Source organism: Tinamus guttatus, unplaced genomic scaffold (assembly GCF_059628265.1).
Source record: "Tinamus guttatus ecotype Peru unplaced genomic scaffold, ASM5962826v1 Tinamus_guttatus_pri_ptg000408l, whole genome shotgun sequence".
Taxonomy (NCBI): domain Eukaryota; kingdom Metazoa; phylum Chordata; class Aves; order Tinamiformes; family Tinamidae; genus Tinamus; species Tinamus guttatus.
The window spans coordinates 1,713,468-1,740,498 of NW_028288942.1; the positions used below are offsets into that span (position 1 = coordinate 1,713,468).

Consider the following 27,031-nt stretch of genomic DNA (forward strand, 5'->3'; position numbering starts at 1 on the left):
AGTCAAGACAGGGTTAGAGAAGCTTGAGGCTTCCTGGTCTTCAGGCTCTGAAACACAGGTTGTTTGTCCTGCAAAGCAGGATGCACAAAGCCCTTTTAGAACTGCATGCCCTGCTGTCTCCTGGTCAAGGAGCTCTGCTTCTCTGTTGGGAAGCCAAGTGCTAACCTGTCTGGTCATTCTCATGCCTTGATGACAGTTTGGCCCTCTACTTGGCTTCCCCACTGCCCTGAACAGAGTTTTGCCTTGAGAAAACATCTGCCTAAGACTGTGTGGGGGCATCTTCTTACAATCCATCTTTATTTGTAAAAATCCACATATAAAATCTTCAGATTCTTTCCTTTTACGAAAACAAAAAGGCACATAAAAACTACTCAATATCTCTTGTCCCCATGGACTGATGGTCAGACACTCCCTCCCCCCCTCCCTCGCTTTCTCCTCCAGTCCATGCTTCTTCATATTTCCTTCAAGTTCCAGCTCATTCCTGCCCAGGCACAAGTCTGCACTCGCAAAGATGAAGTAGGCACACAGGGGAGACGGTGGAGAGGTGGCGGTGGGCTGTGCGTGGAATGTTTTACAATTGCTTTTTAGTAGTAAGTCTCTTTTTCCACCCAACCTAAAGGAAAAGCAAAGAGAGCAAGATTAGGCTTACAAGGTTGCCTGGGTGTGAAGGTCACGAGTGCTTCTTTTAGGCTGTGGCACTTGCATGTATGTTAAGTGCCAAGTTAAAGGCCCTGTTACATAATGGAAAATCTTGCCAAATTTTTGACGCTCCACAGCTTTCAGGCCCTGTTCTGGCTTTCTTAAACTACCTAGCCATAATCCACCTTTTTTTTTTTTTTTTTAAACCTAGTTTAGCATATAGGTGCTTTCACACGCTGGGGGAGAAGACAGGAAGGTGACAGAGGAAGTCTTGAATTTGAACGAATGCCAATGCTGGGCCCACGCTAGCAAGCCTGTGGGAAGAGGACTGTCTTGCAGCTCGCTGAATTCCCAACCAGCTCAACTGGGCAAGGAAAAAGCAGGCCAAAAAAGAAAAAAAATATATAGCCCAAGACTGAGCGTGCTGAACATTTTCCACATCTGCTTCACATGTCTGATGAACAGCAGGCATGACAGCCAGTAAAGTTAGCAGAATTGGTCCTTTTCCAACTTTAATCCTGCCTGCTTTTAATTATATTCACTCCAGCAAAGCCAGCAGGATTCCTGAAGCAACAGGCCTTAACCCTACAGCTGCCCTCTAAAATCCTGCTTAGGGACTTGCTACAAGGCAAGGAGACTTCCTATGCTGCTCAGTGTGCAGCACTGGGGGGCCTTGGGCTTTGTCAGAGTCTCTGCAGATCATGGCCATGAGGACGACCAAGGAAGGAAAAAAATGTAGATTTTAAGCACATTCTTACCACCAGGGTTGCGTCTGATGATCAGCTTTCTGATTTCATCATACAGGAATATGAGGAGGGAGTACGGGAAGGCACAGAACCACCAGGTTGGCCTGTTTGAGAGAGGAGCCAGTGAGAACACAGGCAGTGTCTTACAGAAACACTCTGCCTAACAGAGCTTGGTCCATGACAAAGAGTGCAGATCTGGGAAGTAAAGCAAGTCCCAACATGCCAGGGTGCCAACTCTCATCACCTTGTGGTTCTGCCAAGAATCTCCTGAGCCAACAGTTACCACCAACTTTCTTGCTGTAATCAGTTCATCCACTTTCAGATTATAACCCCAACAAAAGGTATGTTGTAGCACCTTTGACCAACTCAGCGCCAGTACCTCCCTGCTGTTAATCTAGTAACACTTCCTCCACGCACATGTAATCTTTGTACCCACGGTACTGCTTGTTTGAATCACGTTCGCTTCCTCTTGTGACTTACGCATGCTAACATAACATATAGCCGCTGTAGGCATTGGGTGGACGCCAGATTTCTTGTTGGAAAACACTAACACATTTCTGAATGGAATGACAGATGTGCTAGCACATTTTTCCATGAGAATTTTATGGACCTTAAACTGTTAAAAATTTGTTCAAGTCTAAATGTCTTGCCATGAAATGCTGCACCACTCCTGGTGATGCTTAATCCTCCCAACCGCTGGGAAAGTTCTCATGTGCCACTGGTCATTCACACAGATGTGGCATCTTTCCAAAACACTTATGGCCCATGCCAGTTCTCTGAGGGGGCAGAAAAAGCCACAAGACATTGTCACTGGTTCTCCAGAAAACTGGCCTTTATTTTAGAGCAATTTAACTGTTTTCATTAGAATTACAGTCCCATAAAAGGGACCAAAAAACCCCACACAAGCACAGCAGCACGGCTGAGGTGATGCTGCTCAGGTTTAGCGGGGGCACGGAACTACAAGCTCTCCGCAAGCTTTACAAGCAGCAAAGAAAAGCAGATCCCTGACATGCCAGAATACAGCAAGCTCACTCATTTCCTCTAGCTTGAGATCTTCTGGTTTAAGACTAGGTCATCTGCCTTTAACTGCCTTTCCACCCAAGCACTACTGTACGGTTCTGCTACATGAAAATACAACACAACTTACTTGAGGGGATACATCCTTAGAGCAACGTCCATCCCAGGACAGTAGGAGAGGAAGGCAGCTAGAGCAGTCTCCTCAAAGAGACCAAATATTAAAATCTTGTTCCTAGTAGAAGAAAGAGGAAAGCAGTCAGGAACAGAGCACTTTCATGGACTAACACCTAGTTACCACACAGCAGTGACTGGAGGCAGATATTCTAACCTAGCACAACAGTATACCTGGCTGAGGCTATCAGCCCAAATTGAGGGCACAGTGTCAAAGGCAGCCTTCATCTCTAGAGACAGATAACACAGTTAACCACCAGGCCAACTAGCCATTACCTTCATTGCAAGTTTAGAAGGTTGGGATTAACGCCACCAGATCTCTGGAGACCTCAGCTGTTCTGCCGGCTGCACAAAGCTGCTGTGCTGAATCTCTCTGCCACAGGCATTTGAAGTGAGCCAGTCCCACTGACCCCACTGGAGATTAGCACTTCATTTTGTCCCAGTCTGACAGACTGCAGTAGATATTATGAAAGAGACACCTAGTCCTTTATCCACCAGGAAGGCATTGCTGGGTGTGAAGAACTACAATGCCACGCGGTGTGGAAAACATGGGGCGCCTGTATCTCAACCCTCCAAGGTCAACCTTACTTACTTCATCCCCTGCTGGAAGACAGAGTTCCTTCGGGTCTTACAAATGATCAAGTCCGCCCACTGCACAACCACAATGCTGACAAAGAAGGCTGTGTGGCAAGTGAATTCCACAATCTTCCTCTGCTCATAGGTCTAGGAAGCAGACAAATCGAAGAGCATTAGTTCTGACAGATTTCCTTTCCTCTCTTGCGCTCATGTTAAGCCGATGTTAGCGCTCTGGCTGGCAAGCTCTGCCTTGAGACCTACCCACTGCTGTCCATAGCTGTCTTCCACATCATTAATCCATCGGTCATCCCACTGAATTCTGATCCCTAGCAAGCCAGATGGCCAGAACCCATTCTCTGCCATAATTACAAAATAGGTGAAGAAACCTCCAAGGGCCTGGATCATACCTGATGAGATGAGAAAGGGAGGATAAAATGGATAAAGCTACTTCATGATGTAGTCATAACAGACAACCAGTTTGTTGGAAACTCCAGCCATAGCAGAAATAACTCCTCGGGGCACTCTGTCCCCCAGGAAGCAGTTGTAGACATAGTTCACATAAAGATCAAGCCCAACTGCAGACCTTTTGCTCAGCAGCTCCTTCTCCCAATTTTGTACAGAGTTACCTATGTTCTGCCCTGCACCATGAAGGCATGGTACTCAAGGACACCAGATAAAACTCCCTTTATATTCCTATTAAGCCTCACCCGCCCCCACCCCTTGCAAAATACAGTCAAGTAGGTTCCTAAGGTCTGCTGCAATTAAGCATGAGCTCCCATCCTGTGAACTGGTCTTTGTAGCTGCCTTTAATCAAGGGTCCTAATACTGTGTGCTTAGGGATATGCTAGAGAGAATCCTTTACTTCTAATTAAGCTAACAATGGGATCTATGTTCTTGCTAAACAAGTCGGAACCAGAGGAGAGCTGGTTGTCAGCCAGCACTTTCCAGCGCTAAGCAATTAAACAAAATTACTGTGCAAGTGATTCAATGGCTCAAGCTGCACAAGCTACTGTTATGTGCCATGGGGGCAGAACCAATGCAAGTTTCATAGCCCACGGTTCCGGTTTGCACATCCTGAGCCTCAGCCCAACTGAAAAGCAGAGCAAGTCACTGACCAAGGATGGTGCACAAGCCTCACCACAACCAAGTTCATATCAGGACCACAGCAGAGGGATCAGCTTACCGATCTGCCCATAGGCCATGCTGATCAGCCTTTCATTCACCAACTTGTCTGTTTTGGGGTTTCTGGGCTGCCTCTTCATGATGTCACTCTCTGCTTGCTCATACGCCAGGGAGATAGCAGGAACCTTTTGGGGTGGTAGGACAGCTGTTAGAACAGTTTCTATTCTGCACTACATATCGACTTCCCTGGCTCTTTTTTTTAGTCTGAACTGTTCAAAAGCCCCAGCTGTAGGATTCAGAGGACCTCACTCCCTTCCCCAGCTTGTCCTCAGATGGGACTGAAGCATCCTTTGACTTGGAGAGCCAAGAGATCTGGACCATCAATCAATCACTTATTTCAAGTCAGAACACTAGGGCAAGCAACACATCTGAGTATTTTCCTTCCACCTTTCTTTTCAAGGGGTATCCAGAACATTTCTTGCAGGATGGGAAGACTCACCATGTCAGTGCCCAAGTCAATGCAGAGGATAGTGACAGTTCCCAACGGAAGGGGTATGTTTGCAATAATGAAGATCAAGAAAGGCGTGATTTCAGGAATGTTACTGGTCAAGGTGTAAGCAATGGACTTCTTCAGGTTATCAAAGATTAGACGACCTGGGACAAGGAAAGAGAGGGTAATACAGTTCTTGCTTATCAGTAGAAGGCAGCCAAGTAGCTCATGGGCATCTTCAGGGGACAATACTCCAAGACTAAGCAGTGGTGCAGCTAATTAAGTTCTCTTGCTTGCAAGGGTGCTACGCGAGAATGCAAGGACTGTGCATCCAAGCACACCACCATATCCGCACAGAGCAATATTCCTGGGCACCACTGCCAGGGCCCATGCACACGGTAGGAGGACATCAGACCCTGCTTGCTAGATATCAAATAAGAGCCCCTAGAGGTACCTGCTCTTTTGCTCCTGTTATTACTCCAGAGAACAAATCTGCCAGACTCAGCAAATAACTGTAAGGCCACAGTCATAGGCAAAGGACAAAGTAGTCTTTGATACTCAATTGCGTTCCACCCTTTTCCTCTGTGGATAAGTAGGTAGGAATTTAGGAGCTTGTTCCATTGATACCAGTTCAAAGGAACAATGCAGGTCCCATAGAAATGCAAAAGATTTTGAAGACAGAGGAAAGATGTTCCCCCCCCCACCCTTGAAAATGCTTGTCATGGTGACAAATGCAAGAAAGACCTCAGACATCTCCTACATCAGAGGGAATAAGTAAGCAAAATTGCTGAAGAATGTTCACACATTTCTGGACACCATTGCTGTCAAGTTAAGCTCACCTTCTTCAACCCCAGTGACAATGGAGGCAAAGTTATCATCCAGCAGAATCATGTCAGCTGCCTGCTTGGAGACATCTGAGCCAGCAATACCCATAGCAACACCAATGTCTGCCTTCTTCAGGGCTGGAGAATCATTTACACCGTCACCTGTGACTGCTACAATTGCACCCTAGCCACAAAAAGAAACGTAGGAAAGACTGAAAAACATGCACAAGATGTTTTGGACAACAGATTTCTTCTGTCTTCCAGGAGAGCAAGCAAATATCTACTTCATTTTGCAGTAAAGAGACATCAATTTCTCTCTGAAGCCTGGAAATGGTTGCAGGGACAATCAGGCTCATAAGGGAATGATGCTGCTCTCTCCAAAATAGATTTTGAATGATTTATGGCAGTGTTGCATCTTTTTCTTCTCTATGTATCTTCAGAACATTCAGAGATTAAGTGCATTAGCTTTTTGCAGGAAGTGCTGCAGAAAGCATTGCTGCAACACACCTTTCTGTACCGCAGACATGTACAATTCTAGCTGTTATAAAACACTGGAGTTAAGGGGACATTGTGGAGTCTCCTTCCTTGGAAACTCGCCTGGATGCCACCCTTTGCCTCATGCTCTAGGTGTCCGAGGTCCCTTCCAATTTCAACGATGCTGTGAAAGCAGCTAGAACTAACCCTGCAAGATAGAGCCATGGCTGCCCACAAAGGCCAAAGTCTAGTCTGGCCTTTAATCTCAGGACACCAAGAAGGCCAAGACCTGCCATTTCAGAAGGCAACACTGGTTGGTAGTTTATATGCAAGTCAAGGGACTTGTCTAATGCAAAAATTTTGGTCTCTCTTCCTCTTTACCTGTCGCTGGCAGCCTTCCACAATTATAAGCTTCTGCTGAGGAGATGTCCTGGCAAAGACAATTTCTGTATGATGAGTCAGGATGTCATCCAGTTGCTCACTAGTCATGTCTTTCAGATCTGTGCCGTGAATTACACAGGCCTTTGCATCCCTGCAATTGAGACAAGGTGATCACCAGTTAACCTCCAGAATTTTAGGTCCATGTGCCCCTATTAATCTATGAACTCTCCAGTACTGTAAAGGAGAGAACTAGCTCCTGGCTGCACTTAACTAAACACCAGTCCAGGCAGCCCCTACACAGAGGTCTGATGCTCCAAGTTTAAAGACAAATAAGCAACACAAGGAAGAAGGCAATATGACAGTGCTGAGCAACAGACAAAAGCCCATGAGCAGCCCAATTGTTTCTATGGTTTTAAAGGCATCAAGGCAAAGACTGTTTCACAGCTCTTGCTCTCCCTGCAAGAAGGGAACATCTGACTCAAATACAAATAAGCTTTCAACATCAGAGGAGATGCTGTGGTCTTCTGTAGGCAATCCTTTTTGCAACCAGCTGTTCATCTACACTTGGCTCTTCCTAGACAGCTCTTGCTGTGTCGGTTCAGTCTCTATTTTATGCATTTGAGCAACAAAAGCATGCAACATTTATATTTAGACTAGTTTGGTACCCTGCATGCTATGGCAAAATACCACCTCTCTAACACGACATACCATCCCTTATAGGTCCAATAAATTAATCCTGAAGCTGGTGACATCACACAGTTTAGACAGGGAAATTCCTTCCCCACCCTTACAGTCAGCTGCTAAAATGCTCAGTCACAGAGCTCAGTGATCTTCAGCGCACATTAGTAGGTTATAAAAATACTCTCCATAAAAAGAGGAATTCAGCCACAATATTTGTCTTGCCCAAGCAATTCAGTCCACAGGGTGTCTCTATCCACAGTTCATAAGCTACATGGCTACCCTCCAGCCCAAACAGAGGCTGGGTCAAGCTAAGCAATGCAGACAGCCCAACCATTCTGCAAACAGCCCGCTTATGCCAAACCACATTTTCTTAGGATGTCTCAGCTATATACAAGGCTATCAGGCACACATTAACCCCTAAGAGCAAAAGGAATCCCATCTTCACGTCAAACACCTTGATTCTGCTTGCAGTGACCAAACAGGCTCAATTCTTCTATCCAGCCCTAGGACCTGCTTTACCTGACCACCTGCAAACAGACCCAGAACAGAGTTTGACAGTACAGAGCTCTGCTTTGAGCGACCAAGTCTACAAGCAGTATTTTGGCTCCTTTTACTCAACAGCCTAAAACAGTTAACCTGAGTTGACCCCTTTTTGGCCCATTCGGTTTGCATTGTGACCAACAAACTAGTCATTTTCTTTGTGTAAGAATTTTCCCATGCACCTATAAGCAGTTCTTAGTAAATAAGCTTGACTAAATATATGTTTGGGGGCCAAGCTAGACTTAGCCTCTATTTAAAGACCCAAATTCACAAGAGTTTGTGGTTTCAGACTCTGGAACAGCACTGCTTCAACTGTCCCCAGGCAGCCATCTCCCTTCCCCATGCCTTTTTTTTTTTAAGCAACTCTTTCCTGCCCTCTACATTGGGCCAACACATAGAGCTTACTAGTGATATAAGCTAGTGGGGAAAACGCTCAGCTTGCGGAAGGGGGGGTTGTTTCCCTGCCCTAATGTGAGAGCTGTGGAACAGGAAAAGCAAAGAAACTGCTCAAGTTTTCTGCGTAGGCCTTATTCCCAACTATTCCCCCTGCGCAAGAGATTAGTATCTACAAACAGGTTCAAGACAGCTTGGTGCCCTCTTCACATAGAACATGATACATGTAAGAAGAGCCACCACATGCTGAGCTAGGCAGATGTTTAGCTTTTCATGTCCAGCGAGAGATGTCTGAGAGATTGAGCGCTTGCTTCTTATTGTCTTGCAAAACTGCCTTCTGCATCACTCTAGCGACCGTGCCCCCCTTCCCCATAGGTCAGTACCTTGGGTTGACCTGGCTCACAGGAATGTTGAGCCGAGCAGCAATATCTTCTACGGTCTCATTGCCTTCGGAGATGATGCCGACACCCTTGGCAATGGCTTTGGCCGTGATCGGATGGTCTCCAGTTACCATGATAACCTGAAATGCAAACATGAGGCTGCTGTGAAAGCCTTGCCTTTACCACCGAGCAGCACTGCTCCAGAGATTAGGTCCCTACACACTGAAGGCCATGTGGTTTTTGCTGTACCAAAAGGTCCTAACAAACAGCTAGCCTGAGGTACAGACAATATAACCCGCTCCCAGTTTGCAAAGGTGTAAGGTGAGTGGAAGACAGAATTTGTCAGTCTTAAGCTAACAGATTTCCAGTTCCTCTTCCAGTTTGTGCTTTGCTCATCCCTGCTCAGTCAGTAGTAGGGAACACCTGAGCCAAATCAGATGCTGTGGGACAAAACCAAATTATCAGTGTCCTGTTAGGACACTAAGTTTGTCATCTGACTCATTTTTCAGCATGTTAATACCATCGTTGGAATTTAACTCAGGGACATTAAGCCCAAAGCATTTGTTAAACCTTGAAAAAAATAGATTTTTAGAAAAGCCATCAGATCAATACTTCCCTTTGCTCATGTTTCAGCATTGCCCAGGAAATGTGAAGCCCGTAATACCCACAGATATAAAAACATGGCTATTTTCAGTCCAAAAAGAAGATACCTTGATTCCAGCACTTCTGCATTTGCCAACAGCATCTGGCACAGCGGCACGAGGAGGGTCTATCATAGACATCAGCCCGACAAAGCAAAGTTTCTCTACAGGAAAGTTTACTTCATCTGCATCAAATTGGAAGCCTTCAGGAAACTGATCATCAGGTAGAAGCAAGTGACAGAAGCCTGCAACACATTTGAAGACATTTTTATCCTATTCCAACATACTGGGAGGCAGAGATGGAGAGCACTGAACACTGCCTGCTTCTGCAAGCAGCTACACAAGAATAACAGGGCAGCCTCAGTGTTCAGGAGTTGAGGCACGGCTATTAGGCAGAAGTCACACTCATGCCAGTTCTGATAACTAATAGCTGTTGCTAGGTACCCAGCCACAACTTGGTTCACGTGCAGTGGGGCCAGTTTAATATGATGTGAGCCTATGGAAACTAAAGGCAACCCAGTTGCTGGACAAGAAAGGCAGCAGGCTGCCTTTTAGATTAAAAGCTGAAGGCAGGACTGTTCCTATACAAATTGCTGAAATGACCTTGACTCTGCGCTATGGTTACACTGTGGGAACAGGTCACAACCTTACATTTAATCTGCACGACTCTGCACAGAAGTATGAGGGACGGATCTTTTGTGATTTACTAAGGCTGCTTTTCCTCACCTAATACTCTCTCTCCAAGGCCTCCCAACTCAAGGTAGGCGTTCTGAAAAGCATCTTTTGTCTCCTCATCCAGTGGTTGCTCTTTGCCATGAATGAGAATGGAGCTGCAGCGATCCAAGATCCTCTCTGGGGCTCCTTTCATCACCAGCAAGTAACGGGATTCTGATGGATTTGCATTCTTGTGGATAGACAGCTAGGGTAGAAGAAATTCAACAGTTTTCTAGACACGTACAGCAAAGTACATGAATAAACACCCAAAGTATATAAATAAACACCACCAATGAGTGTTTGTGACAACAGTAGCTTAGAACAGTTTGCAGCATTCTGCTCTGGTTTTCACATTCACCAGCACTAAGAAAACTCCTGCAAACAGGGGAGTTGCCGAATATTCTTTAACGCAATATTATAACCTCAGGTGTGGCTGGGGCTTTCTTTTAGCCATGTTCTGCCTTTAAGATCACTCTTCTGCAAACAGATTGCCAGATTTGAGCTCTTCTGTTCTCTCTGCAGCCTGACTGTACAGGCAGAAAACATGACCATTCCTCCTCCTGCAGCTGATAATTCTTATACTTCAGTATCAAGAGAGCTCTGAAAGCACTTATACAATGTAAATGAGCATGACTTGTTACTTAAATTCATAGCCTTGGGTACTTTACAGGTAGCACTGGCTAGACAAGGTTTTGGGGCCAAAACAAGTTTTGGCGACGCTGCATGTGAATTCACACAAATGCTTCAAGTGATGGCTCTCCTTCAAGACGGCTCTCACTTACCTGGTACTTGTTGGTGGAGTTAAATGGTATTTCCACCACCTTGGGGTACCTTTCTCTCATCTCTTTGACAGAACCACAGCACAGTTCAATGCATTTTAGAAGTGCTGACTCAGAAGCATCTCCTGCCACGGCCCTCTGGGGGATAATAATAAGAATGAACTAGAGCACATAGCAGTGGACTCAACACAGAAGATCAGACATTTTGAAAAAGTATATAAATATATATCCATACCTGCCCAATTCCAGCTTCAACAATAACAAGGCAGAAGAGTAGCAAAGAGATCAGCAAGGGATAAATAATTCTATTATCTAGCACTGACAACAAATACTGCATTTTCATAATGCCAGGCCTTCCAGTTTAAAAGAAGTGTGGTTTTCCAATGCCAGAATCAAGCCCCTTATTAAAGGGCAGAAAAAGCTATATAACTAGGTACAGTCAGAAAATGAGGCTAAAAGGGTACTTTGAGAGAACTGGAGAGGGGATCTCTTAACCACCTACTGTTCTTCATGGCAAGAGACATCTTTATGTACTCTTCCACCTCAAGACAAAATAAACTTAGAAAGCACCTGGCAGCAAACTTCTAACCTGCTTTTTCCAAAGCAAGGTTAACACTAGCAGAGACTGTGGGGGAGAGTTCCCAGCCTTGGAAATCTGAATGTTCTTAATGTCCTGCCCAAGTTTCTTCTGATGCAATTTAAATCCATTGTTCCTCATCCTTCTGTGCCCTCTGCTGAGCAGATGATTTTTTTTTTCTTTATACTTTAGCTTCAGCCCTGGCTAGGTCACAGTTCAGGTGCTGGAACCTGGACTGATGCTACAGAATTTGCACTAGTGCTGAACCAGAAAAAGCTTACAAAGCTAAGATTTGCCAGTGAGAGTAGAATGGCTAAAGACAAACAATCCCACAACTTGCTGCTCCCCCGCCTCTGGTATGCAATTCTCCCAGCCCCCAAAACTGCGTGTTGCTGCTTTTAAACATACAAACACCGAAAGGTTAATTCTTGGAAGGCGCAGGCACTGGAAACTGCCTAGGAAAGCTTTAATCCCACTACCTAGATCTATCAAATATCCTACTTGCCAAACAGACTGCAGGCAGTAGCAGACAGCAGGGAGCTTGCTGTGGGAAATGCCCTCCCAGATCCATCTACTCTGCCCACACCAAGTGGGCTATTAAAAGTGCTAGACTGCATGAAAAATCAACAGCATATGCCTGTCCACTCCACAGTTGCTCCTGACACATGGTGTTTATCCTCACTATTATGTGGAGTAGAGAGAAGGAATACGGCAAGTGCTTCTATCAAGAACTCACCTTAAGAATAGGCACATTGTCCTGGTTGGCTTGAAACACGGCACGGTTGCAGAGACCTGCAACTCTGGACAAGGCACTCCAAGTGGCTGAACTCTTGTCAAAGGAAGCACCTGAAAGCAGGGGAAGAGTGTCAAGAAAACAAGCTTAATGGTGAGAAGCCTTCTTCAGCTTACAAGAAAAGGAAGCTCCAGTATAGCCTGTTAGCCCACTAAATTTTTTCCCTCCCTGCTGCTTTCCAGGTATCTGGTAAGCAGCTGATTCGTCTGAGGATAAAGTAGCTACACAGAAAGAAGATACCTCTTCTTTCAAGATTCCAGATAACAACTGCATCCAGTAGCAGCAGAAGCTAGGCTGACAACAAAAAACAGGGGCAAGTAAATCTGGACAAATAACATCAAAGGAAGCAACTCCCAAAGGAATAATGCTTAAATACAGAGATCCTACTTCATCCATGTGGGCTCTTACACTGGCTTCAAAGGAGATGAATTGAGTAGACAGATAATGGATAAACTAATATACTTTCCATAAAGGGAAAGTACATAGGTTTACTTCTACTGCAGCCAAGAAAAGTATTAGCAAACAAAATCTGAGAGCTTCTAAATAATACTTCATATTTTTAGCTTTTTAAAAAATCACTAGTACCAAGTACCAACTAAGAACAAAGCAGTTCTTGAAATGGTTCCTAAAAGCATGATGCTTTGAGGCAGAGGGAGAGAGGGAGTCAGAAAAAAAGATTATGTTAGTAACATAGTGCAAGCACAATGTTTCATAAGGTAGATGATACAGAAATTCTGAATTTGGCACACTAAACTTAGTTCTAAAGAGATAAGCACCCCTTGCTCGGCAGAACAGTGCGCTGAGATATCACATTCTTACCAATTTCTGGAAGAAACTTCCTGTTAAGTCTTACAGTGGTTTCATTCATTGCTACCACTCTGAACACAGTCAGGCCATTCTGGGAAAAACCCTGTTCTCAAGGGCAGCCAAGTATTTCAACATGCAGATTTCAGCATATGCCCTGTAGTTGCTATCATGGTCAATACCTCTCCTCCTTGCACTTTCAAGGCTCCGTGTATGACTTAAGATGGGCAAATCCATTTGGTATATTTTAGCAAAAATAATCAGGTGTTCAAGAAAGGAACAGCAAGTATTTTTACCTATAAATTAAAGGGGCAGAACATTCCCAAGCCCCAAATTCTAATGGAGAAATTTGAAGCAAGAGGCATTGTGGCATTATCACGATGGTTTAATCAATTAATGTACAAAACTTTCTACGGGTCACATTAAGTCTTTTAATACTAGTTTTGGATCACGTTACAAATCCTTGCACTGCAAACCAGCCTTGACCTGAAGAGCTACAGACAGAGGAGTTCTTAGAAGCACAGGTGTACTGGAAGGCCCACAGTAATCCCTTTATAATGAGATGCCCCAAGGGCAAAGATATAGTCTTACCACTCTGGTTCTCTGTAGTATCAGCCTCATGAATTTGATTGTCAAACCACATGTGCGCAACTGTCATTCGGTTCTGCGTCAGAGTGCCTGTTTTGTCAGAGCAGATGGTTGATGTCGAGCCCAAGGTTTCCACAGCTTCCAGGTTCTTCACCAAGCAGTTCTTACGAGCCATACGCTTGGCCGTTAGTGTCAGACACACCTGGAGGCAAGGGAGAAGATAACGGATTAGATATCCTTGTGCACCAATACACTGCTACCCAACTCACTGTAGACACGGAATGACAAACTTGTACGTCCTGAAGAGATTCCTCAACTTCTTCACACTCACCCTCCCATTGCAAGATAAGCAGCAACAGCCTGGTCCAGCTCCTAGGTTTACATACTCTCCTTCCCCACAAAACCTCCAGAAAGAAGTGCTGAACACTTTTACAGGTGCCGCATCACAGGTGTGATGCTTGCAGAAGAGACCATTTCTCACTGGAGTGAGGTCGGGTTTCACTCCCCGATCAGGAGCTGGACTAGAGTGAAACTTACTGGGGGCTTTGCTAATCCTTCTGTGTCTGTGTGTGTGGAGAAAAAACCTTAAACCAACTGTTTTGCTAATGGAAGGGCCCCTCCCTGCTGTGGCAAAAAATGTAAAGGAAGGCATGCCCAGAACTCCTAGCCTTGCTCCTTTCAGTCCTGTGATGCCAAGCATTGGCGCAGATCTGCAAGTTAGAGACACACTTATACAAAACAGCTGCAAAACCTGTCATCCACATGGCCTTGGTATCTTACTGATTTGAGTAAGTTTACAAGACCTGGCCTTATGTATTCAGCACTGAGAATAAGGTTTACTGCTGAGAACACACTAAGTACAGAGCAGTATTTCTTGAAGAGCAACGTGCAAAACCCATTCCACCTTCTCCCCCAACATCACTCACCGTGACGGTTGCAAGCAGTCCCTCAGGGACGTTGGCAACAATGATTCCAATGAGGAAGATTACAGCCTCCAGCCAAGTGTACTCAAGGATGAGCGAGAGGATGGAGAAGCTGACGCCCAGGAATACAGCTACCCCCGTGATGATGTGGATGAAGTGCTCGATCTCCAAGGCAATGGGAGTCTTCCCCCCTTCCAGTCCAGAAGCCAGGCACGCTATACGGCCCATCACAGTGCGGTCCCCAGTGCTAATGACAATGCCACGAGCAGTGCCTGGAAGAGAGGCAGGCTTTAGAAACCAAATCCTGGCTTAAAACCTACTGAGCACTAACTAAAACCAGATGCACTAGGGCTCCTTCAGCCTGTCCCAGAGTAAAGCAAGCGTTGTCCAAAATGCTGGAGGTGGGTGTTAGGCTAGGCCAAAATCTCCCACCATAGCTTTTCTTTACTGTCTTGCTGCAAATCCTTTTGCTTAAAAGGACAGCACAGGGTTCCTGCATAACTGTGTTGTATGCCCTCTGCCAGGGAATCAAGAATCCACCTGGTTGAAGTGACAACTGCACAGAAAGCTAGATGAAGCCACTCCAAGAAAGAGATGGTGCCCTCTTTCCTTCTTTAATAGGAGGCCTGTTTTTCTCCTGTCCACAACTTTTGAGGAAGATCAAGAATATGCCTCATTCTTGCAAAACTGGGAGAGATGGAAAGACAGAGAGGGGAAAGAAGAGCATAAATTTCAAGTGCTAAAGATGTGTTAATTTGGAAGTCAGCTTGCTGCCAGGAGAGGACATGGTAGTGTAAGGAGTCAACTTCTACACCATCCCTGGGTAAGATGCACCTTGATGCCTTTGTGGATAGGTTTCCATGGGCTTTGCAACAAGCAGTGCCTTCTACCACACTCATGAGCTGCTACAGAAAGTTCTATCTGAGATGCTCTGGAGTTCCTGCCTTCTGCAGGAGCTGTGTTACTCCCAATAGCTCTGCCTGACCATTTTGGTTCATCCTTGGTGCCTACACTTTAGCACTGCTGTATTTAGACAATCAGGCTTGAAGATGCACCACATAGTTGCTAATATAAGCCATTTACTGCACTGCCTCCAGCATGAGTTGTTAAAGTTACACATCCTCTGAAAGGAGCTAGAAACCAGTTAGTGTTACAGAGTCTTTTCTGCCCACTGCACAAGTATTGTGGTTGGAATGGACAAAGTCTTTGATGGGAATGTCTTGCCTGTTCTTGTACCACAGGACTGGCCTCCCAAATGCAGAACTAAACATGAAGAGCACTCATATTGCTTACCTAAGCAGTTCATTCCCTAGCACTGTTAATACTTCACAAAACTAGGATAGTCACAGACCTTCTACACAGTTGGTAGAAAAGAAGGCAATGTTCCTGGTCTCCAGTGGGTTCTCATTGGTGAAGTCTGGAGACCTGGTCTGAGGTTCGGATTCCCCAGTGAGAGAGGAGTTGTCCACCTGTATGGAAGAGATTATTGCTTCATACGCTAGCAGGCAGATGCTTCAGTGATGAAGGTTAACACTATGCACTGCCCACCTTTCTCTTCCATAACCCACTGATAGCATAGAAGACATTCTTTGAAACCAAACTGATTTATCATCCTTCATTATGGCACATGGTTTTCAAAAGCATGGTCACCACTGTACCTTGCAACCATGAGCAGATATGATCCGAAGGTCAGCTGGAATTCTGTCTCCTCCTTTCACCTCCACCAGATCTCCAACTACAACACCTTCAGCATTTATACTCATTTTTTCACCATTTCTGACAACAAGAGCTTGCTGAAAAGACAGTAAAAACAACCTGTGTCAAAAGCAACTCCTAAGAAGGTGCATGAAATCTCTAAATCTCTTAAAATAACAGTTACAGGGTCCTAGAAAGTTTCTGCTTTCACCTCAGATAGGCATGTGATTAAAGAAAAATAGCTTTTGATACTAAAGTTCTTGGTTGCCAGGATGCAAGTAAGATGGTTAAGTAAGATATTGACCCTCTTTATGCAGGGATTTGGGGTTTAAGAGTTATTGATCACACAAATTACTCCACATACTATCCAGGGAGCGGCCTACAACTGTTAATAAACCTGCAGAACTGTGCAGGATTAGTAGCATGACCACTGGAAGCATAATTGGAGTTGTTGTTATACTCCTCAACATTAAGAGCAAGTTACCCACACTGGCAACTTGGCACAAGAGACATATTGCCTGCTAAAGACCAATACATACCATTCCCATCAAGGCAGGCCTTTTTTCAATTGAAATCCATGCTTAAACCTGGCAAAAGCCCCAAATGCTGAGCTATAGCTCAGCAGGTCAAGTAAATTAGTTGTTCCATACCTGAGGCACCATATTCTTGAAGGACTCCATGATCTTGGAACTTTTTGCTTCTTGGTAGTAAGAGAAACAGCCAGTAACAATAACCACAGCTGACAACACAATGCCAAGGTACAGCTACAAAGAAGAGAAAAGAGTGACTGAGAACACGATCTGTCTGAAAGGCCTACAGTTTTTCTAGATCAGTTGCTTAGTGATTAAGTGCCCCAATACAAAGTGTGAAAGTACTTGCAAACTCTGTACATTCTGTACACAAGGGCTACCCACGAGCTAGTGCTGTTAACGCATGAAGGAAGTCAGCTGTTTCTTTCATTATGCGGAAGCTCTCCAAGACATGTTAAGCTCACCCACCAAATTTCCCATGCTTATGGGAAAAGCTTCTGGACTGAATGCTTAGATGAAGTAGATCTAGGAGCCAAATTAGCTGCTCAGCCTGCCTTTGAGGTAAAGCAGACATTTTTACTTACATTATCATTACTGGGCTCCTCTCCCGTTGCACTTTCTATGCCATAAGCCAGAAAGCACAGAAGAGCACCAATCCACAGCAGGAGCGAGAATCCTCCAAAGAGCTGCCGACAGAATTTGACCCATTCCGGAGTGGTTGGTGGTGGGGTGAGGGCATTCGGGCCATCACGGGCCAAAATCTCAGCTGCACGTGCAGTTGTCAAGCCCTAGAAGGGAGGAGAAAAGAGGGGTTCCCTTCAGGGACATTGTGGCAGCACTGACCAGAGAAGTAGTTGAAGTTTTGAATCTTCAGCTCAAAAATGCAGGAGTCATGTCACAACAGGGAGATTGTAATTGGGAATGGAAGTCTACAAAGCAGTCGAGACTCTGCAGCACAACTGCAAAATATGAAAGGTTGACTCTAAAAGAGGAGCTAGGAAATACTGAGCAGTCTGGAGACCCTGGGACTACAAACACTCTATAAACACTGAGGAAAGGCAAGATGAGGTGGCTACAGCAGTGGACTTTCAAGCTCCGAGAAGATGATCAGTCCAAATTATAGGATAAGTGAAAGCTGGGGGCCATGAAGACGACAGCTGGCTTGCTACGAAGTCGAGCTTTTAGAAACCATAGTCTTTGACAGAAGGATGCAAGTCTCTATGCTGTTAGAGGGTAAGAACATACTTGCTGCTGCCATATGTAATCAGATTAAAAATATTAAAATAGTAAATAAAAAGCAAGTGAGAAAAGGCATGATACCACTGCAGTGCTACTGCACTGGACTTCAAGGTTAGCTAGGGCATCTACTTATTTTTTTTAGAAAAATAATAAAATTAAACTGCCATTTTGTCTCTGGACATGTGTTGGCTCGCTAGACTATTTGCAACAGGACACAAATGTTTGCCTTTATTAAAAGCTTTGAGGGCGGGGCTGGAGGGGGGGGGGAGTCCAAGAATCAACTTGACCTTGAAACAACCTAGAGGCAGATAACAGTGACTTTGTTTCTAACAAAGCCATGAAACTATAACAGACAAGCTGCATAGTGGAAGGACAGAGTGAGCACATCTATTTTTCCAAAGCCTGGGAAACTTGACTGGGGGAGTTGAGATTAAAAAAAAAAGACCACTTGGGTCTCCCTTTCACGAAACGCTAAGCCGAGGCTGTTCTTTTTCAGACCAGGACAAAGCAGAAGGGAAAATAAAGTCTACCTACCCGACTCAAGTCTGTTCCATATTTACGGTGAAGTTCATCAAGGCTCAGTTTGTGGTCATCCTGAGAAGGAAATAAAAAAAAAAAAAAAACAGTGAATAGAAGGTAACCGTTCCTGTGAATGGGTCAGCAAGAGCCCAGTGATTTGTCTCCCTTTCCCCACCCTCCCATCAGTAACAGCTCTGTGAGATAACCAGACTCTAGCTTATCTTCTCTCCAAAGAGAATCTCTATCTCAGCAACTCAAGGCAGCCTTATTATCACTATTCTTATGGCTATTTGGAGATGACAGCTTTCTAACATACCCCAACTACAGCTCAGTGCAGTCTTCTCCCCACACAGATTCTGTGGTTTTCAGGGAGGGGGCTGTCAGGAACAAACCCAGACGTGTACAGAAGCTCAGTCCTGTAATTTCATACGTGCTTTCAGTAACACCGCCTGCTTAAGAAGTGTTTCTCCCCCTAAAGAGACTCCTTTTTATAGCCAGGCTGTTTTTCAACACAAGCAAGCTCCCCATTGGTGCAGAGCATTGCTGTGCATAAACATTTGGGCTAGAGGGAGCAGACACTTTGAGCTAGTGTTGCTAATAAAACAGAAAACCTGACCTTGGAGCAATTTTCAACTTCCCCTCTCCCTAGCAAGCGGAAAAAGTGAGAACACAGCTCAAAATCCTCAGCACATCAACAAGAGCTGGTCATACATGGATGTATAGCATCATCCATCCCTCACATACAGGGATGGGCATCTCTCCACAGCATCGTATGTGCATAGAAGGAATACTACTACTACTGATGTCTGTCTAAACAGAGCAAATGGAGCCGTACAGAGGGTGAAAACAGCTGCCTTGTCCACACAACAGCACAATAAAGCCTGCACCGCTGCTATCTGGACAGCCCAAGCGAAGAAAAGCTGCTAGACTTTGCTCTGTGTAACGCAGGCAAGCAGACGGTTGAGTTTCATGTCAGGTGCCTTTCAAGAAGTGATGTTTTCAGGGCCTATTGCATACTCAGCACGATGCTAAAACACTTGTAGGATGTCTGGCTAGGAAACACAGGGGACCAGAAGATCACTGCCTTGCAAGCCACCATGCTGTCAGTTCAACAGTTCTTCTTCTAAATGTTGTGATGTACAGGGCTTTGGACGTAGTGAACAGTCTTTTTCCCTGCCTCTGGCTCTTACCATTGTAACTTCCTTTTTCAGCTCATCCATGTCCCTCTCCTTCTTTTTCTTCTTCGTGCCATGCTCTGATGTAGCAGTAGGCTCATACTTGTCTCTTCCAGCCTTTTTTTGAAAAAGAAAAAAGTATAATATTGTAAAGAATACCTACAGTCAACTTCTGCAGCAGTAAATGTCAACTGTGTGTATGAAACATAAATGTCAATTGTACATATAATTGTGCATTGTGCAGAACAGACAAAATGATTATGGTTTAAATAAAATTATGTCACTTCAATTAAAAAAATCCAACAAGCTAGTAAACAGACAATTCTGTTCAGCAGCACCCATGATGCACATATTACAACCAGGCAATGTACAATATCACATAGAAGGAAATTAGATTATATATTTTTCAATCAATTTTCATGTTAGCCTCAGTTCAACCTGAAAATACAATATCATAAGAAACCAATGTGTAAGTGCAACTGGACATTCTCTCCAAGGAATTAGCTATTCTTCCAGGAGAGGAGGATCCTACCAGAGAGAGGAGAACACACACACACACATCAAAAAACACCGCACCCCAAAACAAACCAGCCAAATAAAAAGCACAAACCCACTCACAAACCCACAGTTGCCTCTAACTAATGAGATTTGGAGGGAGGCTCCACACATTCATTCTCAAACTGGCATTCCAGATGGAATGTTTATTCAGATGGAGTTTGATTTTCTTCAGTTGAGATTGTTTCTGCATGGAATTTTTATCTTACACTTAGTCCTAAGCATAATCCTAAACAAAAGAAGTGTAGGGTCCTCTCTATAAGGTACCCAAGTCAGGCACCAGTATGGCATTGCAATGCAGTTTCTCCTTTAAATCTTCTACAGATTTCCAGACTTTCACAAGGCTCCAATAGCAGATTTTTCCTCCCTTTTCTTCTGCGGAAGACCTATTACATCCCTGCCAAGTTTTATGTCATGACACTTTCACCCAATAAGAACTGGAGAGTGCTTTGAGATGAAACAGCAGTTAGCAGCACAGTCAGGCCAGTAGCAAGGTTAAGAGGAGGGCCCTGAGGCACTGCCTTGCTGTTTGTACAAGCAAGTCCAATCACAAATCCCACTCCCGAGAGCAATCAGGACACAAACTATTGCTATTATCCTAGAATCGTCCCATTTAATGACAAAACACAGGAATATTTTTTCTGTTATTATTTACTGAGAGAAACAGAAACCAAAAATAAAAAGTGAAACTGCACAAACAAAAAAAAATACAACTTCTAAGAAAACTGTCAGTCATGTCTAGACAAGGATTTTTTTCAGTGAACTCCACACACACAAACCACATTGCAACTATATTCATATATTTCACAGACACAGAAGTCCAACTACGTAACAGGAGGCAAACTTTGAATTCCTCATATCCCTGCACTCTGCCACAGAGCTGGGCAGTGGAAATTTTTTTTTCTAAATAAATGTAGCAGATCCTAGATGTTGGTGTTCTTTCCTCCAGAAAAGCACAGGACTACATACTGCAAGCATTCTTGACATTTTCTTTGCTGCACCAAAACTCCTATTTCATTATTTTGTAAAAATAAATAAATAAATAGATTAAAAAAAAAAGGTGAAACCACAGAAATTTAGACAGCACAGTCCACACATTCCAGGATCACAAGAATTTGCCACAGGGCGACTTGAAGACAGTCATTTTGGAGCCTTTTTTCCTTTAGCCTCAGCTTCAAACAACAGTCTATTAGACCTTCAGGAACTGTCAAGTCCAGACAGTCCCTCTCAAAACATTCATGCTTAAAATGAAATTTTAAATGAATTACTGTTCAAAATGCAAAGTGGCTTCCAATGAAGGGGATGAAGATGGGTAGATAGATTAGCACTCTATCATCTTCATATTCACACCCTTTTTCCAAAAAGGCTTGGCAAGTTTTTCAGGCGGTCTAGCACCCCCAGCTCTCAGAAGCTACTAAGAACTACAGTTACTTAATACAGAGGGAAAGGAAGAAAATGACCCAACAATAAAAAACTTTTTAGCCCTGGTGGCTAGAAAGGAGGAGGGAAGGGTGGGGGGGGGGGAGCACATTTACTCTTTTTTTCTTTTTTTTTTGCCTTGCTACTGCATTCTAACCTCAACATCACAGGAAAGGTTAAGACAATCGCTATCAGGTTGTTTCATTCAGAATCGGAACTTCCTGTCCTATCGTTCAAGCCTGATTTTGACGCATAGCCCCTGTTCCTGCCTCCACTGCCAGTGCCTCTCTCCTGGCACAACGATCCCTGTCTGCAGGCAGCAGCCTGCGCAGCCTCTGGGTGAGGAACTCACCATTCCCCTGGGTGCTGTAAGACTTCTCTGCCCTCCCCTCCTTTTCCTGTAACACACAGTGCTTCTGACCTACAACTTACCGAGAACACAAAGGAAGGTCTGCCTCATCAGCATTGTCCCCTCTGCTACTCCACTTAGCTGAGGAGCTCTTGACTCATGAAAACGGTGACAGGAAAAGGCACAGAACATAGCTTTTTGTTTTGTTTTTATTCCCATTGGTCAAAGCAGAACATTTGTACCTACAGCTGCAAGAAGTTGAATCCACCACCCCTTCCCCAAAGCCCTATTGTCTTTAAGATAGGGCTTGTGCTTTTCCGCCCTGCGCTAATGGAGCCAGTTCTGACTGGCACTTCAGCTGTGGCCCAGCACCAGCAAGGAAATGGGAGGGGTGCAAGGCAGGCAGTGGGACAATTTCACAGCCCCTTGCCTCTAGCGTCACCTACCCTCATAAGCACCAGCAAGTAAAAAGCCCAGATAGGTTAAGTACACTCTGGAGGCCTGGTCTCCTCTAATATTTAGGTCGTTATCAAGCGGGCAGAGAAAACTAGCAGCCAGCTCTCTCATGAGTCAAACTTCAGTAAATATATCGGCCAGATGAGTCATGCCAGTGACTATCACTCACTTGAATGAGATGTACTGCTTTGCACAGAGCACGCGTAATTTTAGCAAGGGACAGAAATACCCTCTCTAGAGCTTTCTCCCTCCCGTTCACAAACTCTGCTTAACCTCCTACCACTAATTAAAAACAGACAGACTGCAGCAGTCAAACGGATTCTCAAGAGCAAAGACAGCAGTGCTTCACTTCTGCTAAGTGAACAGAACTTCTCACTGCAAATGCTTCTTATTTGGATTCGGCAAGCAGGCTACTGCGTCGTAGCCCAAAGCTTCCACAGGACTGCCCCTCCTCATGCGAAGGAGAGCTTAAAACTTGCAAGGCTTTCCGTCCCCAGGGGTGAATTGTGACCATCCCTGTGCTTTATGTTTTCTCAGCACTGGAACCAAGGTCTCCTCTCTTTCTTGAAGACCCAGGAGCAGAACTGGCTTTGTAAATACTACTGGTGTGTGACAGGAGTCCTGCGTGTGTTTGTGTGTTTTGGAGCTCTGTCAACTATGAAGCGTCACCTCCCACAACTCTGTGCTCAGGATATTAACTTAAGACATCTCTAGTAGTAGTAGTCAAATACATGAAGGATCAACAGACTGGATATGGCTCTCCCATAGAGCAACTAGCAGCTCCAGCTGCTCTTTGAAAGGCTCTTAGGTTTCAAAATGCGCTACCTTGTGGGGTTTTTTGGCATGTCAGGATCCCCTAGATTGCGGGGATAAAGTCCACAGGTACAGAAGGCTTGTCAAAGACCCTCCTATTCCATTACACTTCCTTGAGTGCACACTTCTTCGGCAAATGCAATATATTCTCACTCCTCCCTACTAATAAAAGTTGGAACAAAGATGACTTCAGTAGGGGCGGTTCAGACATATTAAGAAACCTTAATTAGTCCACTAGAAGTCCACCAGATAAGGAATGCTTTGATTTGCATAATTTCCCCTCAGTTGATGCATTAAGGAATAAGCCTTCCCAGTTTTAAACAGCAGATAAGCTTAACTTGGATTTAATATTGCTTTTCAGAAGCAAATCAAATCAAGCACTGATAACTGTGCTCTGCATGCATGCAGCAAGGCAAATGCAACGAAACATGCTGCTGTACACAGACAGCTTCCAGGCTGTCTCCACTACACATAGCCTCTGACAGAGCTACTATTCGGGCTCCTCCCCTACCCCTATTACCATTTAAAGTAAAACAGATGCTCCAGTCAGTTTCTCTTCAGAGCCATGGATGCAAACACTTGGAGAGGTCTGTGTCATACACACACTTACTGTCTCTTCAACACCAGGCTCCCTAGGGAAAGAAAGGCTGTTTCCTTGGACACCCTAAGTCAGCACAGGCACTGGCTGTTCAGTTTTGCAATCATACAGAGCCTTGTCCAGCTCCTTGCTCTTTCACATCCACTTTTTCGTCAGGGCGTTCCTATTACTGCATGCCCCCTCACTGCTAAATGAGCCAGTCTCGTGACTTACTAGCAGAAAATCTGAGGCAGCCATAGTGTTGTATTACCCATCATGCTGGAGGTTCAGTCACAGGGCAAATTGCTTGCTACACACATAAGGTACATGAATCCTAACGAAAGCAAGACTTAGCTCCCACTGATCAAGTCAGACCAGCTTTGATTAACTAGAATATCCAGAACTCTTATCAATCTCTCCCCCCAAATTTTATCTCTTAAATGGCCTCATACTGTGCAGTGCCAGCTCCTTCCAAGCGACTACTATCTGTTAAAACACTCAGTAGACTGGAATACATTACACCAGGCAAAGGAGCTTAATGGGTAGCCAGGGTAGCACTGCTCCAGCCACCTTTTCAACTAACTACCCTTAATAGCTGTGTCCCCAGCTCTCCTGCCATTCCCAGCAATATTGCCGCTGCTATACAGCACTGACTGACTCCACGTCATCCTGATCAATATTTGAACAGCGTTTTGGAAATGCAGAACAACTGTAAGCAGCAAGGGCAGACAAGCAAGTGGGGGCAATGCTGGTATGCCTATGTCCTCAGGGATATGCTCTCTTCATGGAAGCACGCAGTTACGAGTTTTCTCAGAAAAGGGGTGAGGGTAGGGGGGCAGCAAGGCAGATAAGTGGCCATCACATCACCCCCCAAATGTGGAAGATCTAGTAGCAAAATATTTGAGAGAAGAAAAGACATATGCAGAAAGCTGCTTTTGTTTATTGCAAAAAAATAAAATAAAATGCATCAGAGCAACCCAAGAGGTATTTCTGCTCTCCACAGTGCAAAAATAGACATTGTGGTGGAAAGTCAGAATCTTGACTTCTGCATTCCAGAGCCTTCAAATATTTATTTTTATTAAAAATAAAAAGAATCTGAATTAAGGACTTCTTTTTATTGCAGGTTACAAGGTAGAAGACTGTAAGGAAACAAGACACCCGGGCAGCTCCTCACGCAAATACACAATCTGCACAGCAGCGCTCTGGGAGGAACATGGTAATATCTTGAAATCATCACCTTACCTTCCCTAGTCCATCAAATCTTATCACCCCCTTGTTTCTACTAATGGGTATATCAGCACTACCACCCAGGGCCTGCTGGCCTGCCTCCTCACCCATGCCCAGGCCTCTGCAGGTCTAAAGTACTCTTATAATGGCCAAAAAAAGATATTAGAGCAGCCACACTTGCGAGATGAGCTCCAAAAGGGCATCAGATAACATGGCCATACTCTGCAAGGGATGTTTCTGTGTTGGCTGGAAAACTTGTCAGGTCAACCTTCAGCAAGGAGCATGCTTTGGCCAGACAAGAGAGGTTTACCACCTCCAGAGGGTAGCCAAGAGGGTTTCCACGGGGAAAACATCCACTTTGTACCTGGATGGGGCATCACTCGGCTTTAAAAATTATGGAAGGAAGAAGAAAACTAGAGAGGAGCATCCTCCTCGAGCACCCCAGCTCCCAACGCATGGAAGAGCCATCAGGCGAGCACTCCCCACCTTGCCGCATAAGGCTAGGGAAACTATGCCTGAAAATTTAACGTTAAAATTAAATCGCCGGGCTCCTATATATATATATACACATATATATTTATATACACATATGTATTTCGGCCGCTAGCTTTAATTTGTAAATAACCGTCTCCGCCGCGGGGCAGAGGCGCGCGGAATAAGGGCCCTTTTGAGGGCGCCGCGCGGCCATTTCTCCAGCCGCGCCTCCTTCCACCTCCCCCTCCGCCCCGCGGCGGGGGCCGCCCTTCCCCGGCGCTTTTGTGCCCGCCCGGGCCGGGCCGGCACCTCCGTTACTTCCGAGCACGCGGCCGGGGCGGGGCACCCGCTAACGGCCGCGGCGCCCGTTGGCGGGGCGCGCGCAACGGTCGGAGCGCGAGGCGGCCGCGGTGGCGGGGGGGGGGGGGGGGGAACCGAATCCCAACCCGGCCCGAGCGCTGCCCTCCCGGCCGCGGCTCCTTGAATTTCCCACTCCCGACCGGCCGCCCACGCCCCGGGCAGTGCGCTCCGCCCCACCGCCCGTCACGCCGAGGGGCGCCCGCCCCGGCCGGCCGCCCCGCCACCCTCCCCCGCTCTGGCTCACCCCCTTGCCCATGGTGCCGGGCGGTTGCGTGCGGGAGCGGCGGCTGCGGGCGAGGAGCGCGGCTCAGCGGCGCCACGTGTCGCGGCCGCCGGCAGGTGCGGAACAATAGCCGCAACGGCGGCAACGGCAGCGACGCTCCGCCCGCGGCTTCGGTCTCCTCCTCCTGGACGCCCCGCGGCTCCCGCCGCCCTGCCCCGGCTGCGCCTCCCGCCGCGATAGCTCCGCGCCGCAGCCACCCGCCGCTTCCCGCCGCCTAAAGAGCCCTCGCGCCGCCCCGCCCCGTCCCGCCCGCCGCCCCGCCCCGCGAGCGGCAGCGCGGGGGGAGCGGCGGGCGGAGGGCAGCGCCCGCAGCGAGGCCGCGCGGCCGGGGCGCTCCCCGCGGCCGCCCCCGGAGGAGCGGGCGGGGGGCCCGGCGGGACCGCGCGGAGGGAGCGCGGCGGGGGGCGCTGCGGAGCGGAGCGGAGCGGCCGCCGCCCCGCGCGGCGCCTCCCGAGGGGCCGCGGGCGCCATGTCGCGCCGCGCCGGGAAGCTGGAGATTTCCCCGTGTATTTATTATCGCTACGCGGCCGTTATTTACAGTCGCTGAAAACTGCGTGGCCGCGGGAGTCTCCAAGGTCACTGCAGGGACCGGCCGTGCCGTGTGTATCCTTCGCGTTCCCTAAGTCAATATTGAATCGCTGCCGCAGTGCTGCGGAGCCACAGGTAGAAAGCGCCCTGCGGAAATCCAGCCCCTCTGCACTAACATGCCGGCAGCACATCAAAAAGCACCCAGGTGCAGATAACCCCCAGAGTTTTCCTAGAAAAAGAAATCAAAACGCAGCCCTGGAGGCAGCAACACCTCTTTTTTTTTTTTTTTTTCTCCTTGAGATGCAACCAGGAAGCCCCGCTGGAGCTGCAGTGGGCGCGCGGTGCCGCATAGCGCCATGCGCCTTGCCGGCACGCTGACGTGGTCACGCCGAGGAGGGCTGTGGGCTTCCCTCCTTGCCACACTTCCCCTCTGTGGCTTGCCAGCACGGCTCTTTCCGATGGCCCCTCCGTGAATGGGCTCGACTGAGGAGCGGGATGTGTGCGGCTCTCGCCCCGTGGCCAGTCACAGAGTATGCACGTTTTAGTGAAGGATGTTCTGACCCGAGGATGACCCCTTTT

General features: G+C 46.3%; 1 protein-coding gene across 1 annotated transcript; it reads right to left on the reverse strand.

Annotated features, from left to right (window-relative positions):
• Positions 1 to 270: 270 nt before the first annotated feature.
• On the reverse strand, positions 271 to 25,950 carry ATP1A1 (ATPase Na+/K+ transporting subunit alpha 1). The gene is made up of 23 exons (XM_088531330.1): positions 25,886 to 25,950; positions 19,427 to 19,528; positions 18,252 to 18,311; positions 17,063 to 17,266; positions 16,599 to 16,712; positions 15,912 to 16,046; positions 15,605 to 15,722; positions 14,257 to 14,525; positions 13,334 to 13,532; positions 11,882 to 11,991; positions 10,572 to 10,706; positions 9,802 to 9,994; positions 9,145 to 9,320; positions 8,438 to 8,574; positions 6,441 to 6,591; positions 5,601 to 5,769; positions 4,771 to 4,925; positions 4,333 to 4,456; positions 3,411 to 3,556; positions 3,166 to 3,296; positions 2,533 to 2,634; positions 1,398 to 1,489; positions 271 to 613 (listed from the first exon to the last, which is right to left on the reverse strand). Exons 1-23 carry the CDS (start codon positions 25,895 to 25,897, stop codon positions 585 to 587), a joined length of 3,063 nt encoding a protein of 1,020 aa, XP_088387456.1. The 5' UTR covers positions 25,898 to 25,950; the 3' UTR covers positions 271 to 584.
• Between the last annotated feature and the right edge of the window lie 1,081 nt (positions 25,951 to 27,031).

Excerpts from the sequence above, each read along its gene's own strand:
- ATP1A1 (XM_088531330.1), bottom strand. Across the intron at positions 6,592-8,437 it reads GTGAGCCAGGTCAACCCAAG|GGATGCAAAGGCCTGTGTAA; the intron begins GTACTGACCTAT and ends TCTCAATTGCAG. Across the intron at positions 3,557-4,332 it reads CATGGCCTATGGGCAGATCG|GTATGATCCAGGCCCTTGGA; the intron begins GTAAGCTGATCC and ends TCATCTCATCAG.